Here is a 3876-nt window from a genome sequence, read left to right as displayed (position 1 = left end):
TTGGAGTACTCAGAATCATATAAAGAGGTGAGGCAAAATATTTTCGGAATCCCATCGGATGAGAATGATAATGGTTAACCCCCACAAGACTTTTTCCTTGTGAAGCGTAAAAGCGGGACATGGAGAATTATTTTTGTGGATCCCAAGCCCACTAGGAATTGGTTTCCTGAAACCCCACCTGAGAGTGGTGAGCTTTGGAAGAAATAATGGGAGCAGTTGATGACTAAAGACCAAGTCTTAACTTGTATTTAATGTTACAATCAATTCCTAATTTCTGCTTTATATTTTGAATGTAGGTGTCTAATAATCCATTAGCCATGATTTTGGAGACTAACAAATTTAATGGAACGAACTACAATAATTGGATTAGAAATCTGAGGATTGTCCTCAATTTCGAGAACCAGACTTACATTCTGGATAAGTCTATTCCTAAGACCTTACCGGAGGGGTCCACATCTGAAGAACGTGTGACATTTGAAAGGTGGCACGAGGACAATCGGAAGGTCCGCAGCATCGTACTGGCATCAATGACAAATGATATCCAGAAACAGTGCGATAGGCACGATGATGCTGCATCGATAATGCTCCGCATGAAAAAAGTTTATGCGGTTCCGGATAGGCATATTAGATATGCCGCCACAAAAGTATTTTTCGGCACCAAGATGACTGAGGGATCCTCTGTCAAAGAGCTTGGGATCAAGATGCTTTCGCTTGTGGAAAAGCTCGAGGATCTTCAAGCGGGGATTCATAATGACACGCACATTGACATGATCCTCCAGTCACTTCCTCCCTCTTACAACCCGTTTGCTGTAAACTACAACATGAATAGGCTTGCGAATACCATAAATAAGTTGATTAACATGTTGGTCCAATACGATACAACTATTAAAAAGTCTGCACCCTCAGTATTAGTCGGGAAGGCTTCGAACTGTAAAGCAAAATGCAAGGGGGCCAGACGCTAGAAGAAGAAGAAGGGTAAGCCAAATGCCATTGCAAGCACTTTGAGCGCTCCTGTTGCCCCGGTGGGGATGGACAAAGGTAAAAGGAAGGTGGGTTCCAAGTCAATAAGGGCAAATGATGTCTGTATGCATTGTCAGGAAAAGGGCCATTGGAAGAGGGAGTGCCCCAAGCTCATCTCCCAATGCCAGTACATTTTTTATTGAGGTTAACATGATAACTAATTCCGCTTCTATGGTATTGGATATTAGTTGTGGAGCTCATATTTGTAATGATTTGCAGGTACTGGAAAGAAGCAGAAAGCTAAGTAAAGACGAAGTTTTTTAAAGCATGGCTATGGCAAGGCTATTGCTGCTGAAGCTGTAGGGATAATCCGCTTAGCTGTTAGTGATCAAGTTAGGATAGAATTAAAAGATTGCTATTATGTACCTAGCATGATCAAGAATATAACTTCCATTTCATTGTTGGACAATGCTGGTTTTAAGTTTATGATCAATAAAAATTATTTTTATTTGATGAAGAATGGTTCTACACATCTACTAGGCAAACTTCATAATGGTCTTTATATTCTCCAATAGCATGATTTCGTCATGACTGCTCAAAACAAACGTAAAATGGAAAATCAAGAAAACACACAGATCTAGCATGCAAGGCTAGGTCACATCTCTGAAGATAGGATTAAAAGGTTGGTAGACTTAAAAACTCTAGAGATAGATAATTTGGATCACCTACCAACCTGCGAGTCTTGTTTGAAAGGGAAGATGACCAAGAAGCCTTTTATAGGACAAAGTAGGCTTACTAGTGATCTGTTGGATTTGATCCGTTCAGACGTCTGTGGGGAACTGAATACACAAGCCAGAGGTGGATTTTCCTACATCATAAACTTTTTTGATGATCACTCACGGTATGCTTAAGTTTACATAATGAGGTACAAGTCTGAGGCCTTTGGAAGGTTTAAAGAGTTCAAACTTGAAATAAAAAACCAAACTGGTCGCAAAATTGAAACCCTTCGGTCGAACCGAGGTGGTGAGTATTTAAGTGGGGAATTCTTAGATTACCTAAAAGAGAATGGAATTCTCTCTTAGTGGACTCCTCCTGGAATGCCACAACTTAATGGGGTCTCTAAAAGGAGGAACTGAATCTTTTTGGACATGGTTTGATCTATGATGAGTTTTACCAAACTGCCCTTATCCTTCTGCGGATATGCTCTTGAGATGGTACCCAAGTTGTTGAATATGGCGCCTTCTAAGACCGTGCCCCAGACGCCATATCAGATATGGCACGGCAAGCCTGCGTCCAACAAGTACTTGAGAGTGTGGGGTAGTCCTGCATATTCAAGACACTAGTGGGAGATAAACTAGGCTCAAGGTCTAGTTTGTGCAGGTTTGTGGGTTATCCTAAGAAAATTGCGAAGTACTATTTCTATGATTCTTCTGAACAAAAGGTTTTTCCTCGAGAAACGCAGTGTTCTTGAAAAAAAAATTTCCAGCGGATACCCAACGTGAGGAATTGCTCCTTTAGGAATCGAGTGAGGCAACACCTAAAATGGATGTAGTGACATCATCCGCACCTATAGTTCCCACTAACAATATTCCTGTCCTCCAAAGGTCAACAAGATTGTCCAAACAGCCTGAGAGATATAGATTTCTGGGTTTGACTGGTCAATTGGATAATAATCCAAAGACCTATGGGAAGCAATGTCGGACATTGATTCGGGAAAATGGGTTGAGGTCATAAAATCCGAGATAGACTCTATGACTTCAAATAAGGTTTGGGCGTTAGTTGACCTACCTAATGGAGTTAAACCTGTTGGGTGTAAATGGGTTTACAAACGTAAGCTTGGAGTTGATGGAAAGGTTACTACCTTTAAGGCCAGGCTTGTAGCGAAAGGGTATACTGAACGACCTGGGGCCGATTTGGAGGATATCTATTCGCCTGTAGCCATGGACAAGTCCATTCGGATTATGCTTGCCATAGTTGCATGGTATGACTATGAGATATGGCAGATGGACGTGAAAACAACTTTCCTTAATTTGTTCGTTGAGGAAGACATCTATATGGATCAGCCGGAGGGTTTCCATCTAGAAGGTCAGCTACCTCTAGAAGGTCAGCTTCCTGAAGCTAGAATATCCGTTTTGATGAGGCCATACGGGTTTATGATTTCATCAAGAACGACTTTGACCTTTGTGTATACAAGAAGGTCAGTCCGAGCTCAATTGCGGTTCGTAGTGCTTTATGTGGATGATATCTTACTCATTGGTAATGATGTCAAGATGTTAGGTGACACTAAATCATGATTGTCTACACAATTCTCCATGAAGGATTTGGGTGAGGCTTCCTACATCCTTGGCATTAAGATTATCAGGGATAGATCTAAAAGGATGTTAGGAATGGACCAAACCTCATTGTTCAGAAAGTCTTGAAGAGATTCAAGATGGAAAACTCCAAACGAGGATTCCTTCCTATGAGGAATGGGGTTAAGCTGTCCAAGAAGCAGTCTCCAAAGACTGATGAGGAGCTTAAAAAAATATTTGACATACCCTGTGCTTCAGTCGTAGGTAGCATATAGTATGTTTTGTAGTGCATAAGGCCAAATGTCGCTTTTGCTTTGAATGTAACGAGCAGATATAGGCATGTGCTAGTGAGGCTCACTGGATTGCAGTCAAGACCATACTTCACTACTTGAGAAGGACTAAAGATAAGTTCTTGGTTTACGGTGGTGGAGAGTTAATGCTGGAAGGCTACAACGACGCTAGCTTCCAGTCTGATGAGGATGATGCTAAATCTCAATCAAGGTTTGTATTCAGATTGAATGGTGGTGTAGTGGCTTGGAAAAGTTCCAAGCAAGATACCACAACGGATTCCACCACTGAAGCTGAGTACATAGCGGCTTTGGAAGCAGCCAAGGAAGCGGTTTGG

The 3876-nt window shown here is 41.5% G+C and overlaps 1 protein-coding gene across 1 annotated transcript; it reads left to right on the top strand.

Annotated features, from left to right (window-relative positions):
- LOC105162789 lies at positions 318-962 on the top strand. The gene has a single exon (XM_011080909.1). The coding sequence runs from the start codon at positions 318-320 to the stop codon at positions 960-962; it is 645 nt and encodes a 214-aa protein (XP_011079211.1).

Source organism: Sesamum indicum, linkage group LG5 (assembly GCF_000512975.1).
Source record: "Sesamum indicum cultivar Zhongzhi No. 13 linkage group LG5, S_indicum_v1.0, whole genome shotgun sequence".
NCBI classification, from domain to species: domain Eukaryota; kingdom Viridiplantae; phylum Streptophyta; class Magnoliopsida; order Lamiales; family Pedaliaceae; genus Sesamum; species Sesamum indicum.
The sequence above is the reverse complement of the archived record's forward strand: the minus strand, read 5'-3'. Positions and strand labels throughout refer to the sequence as shown.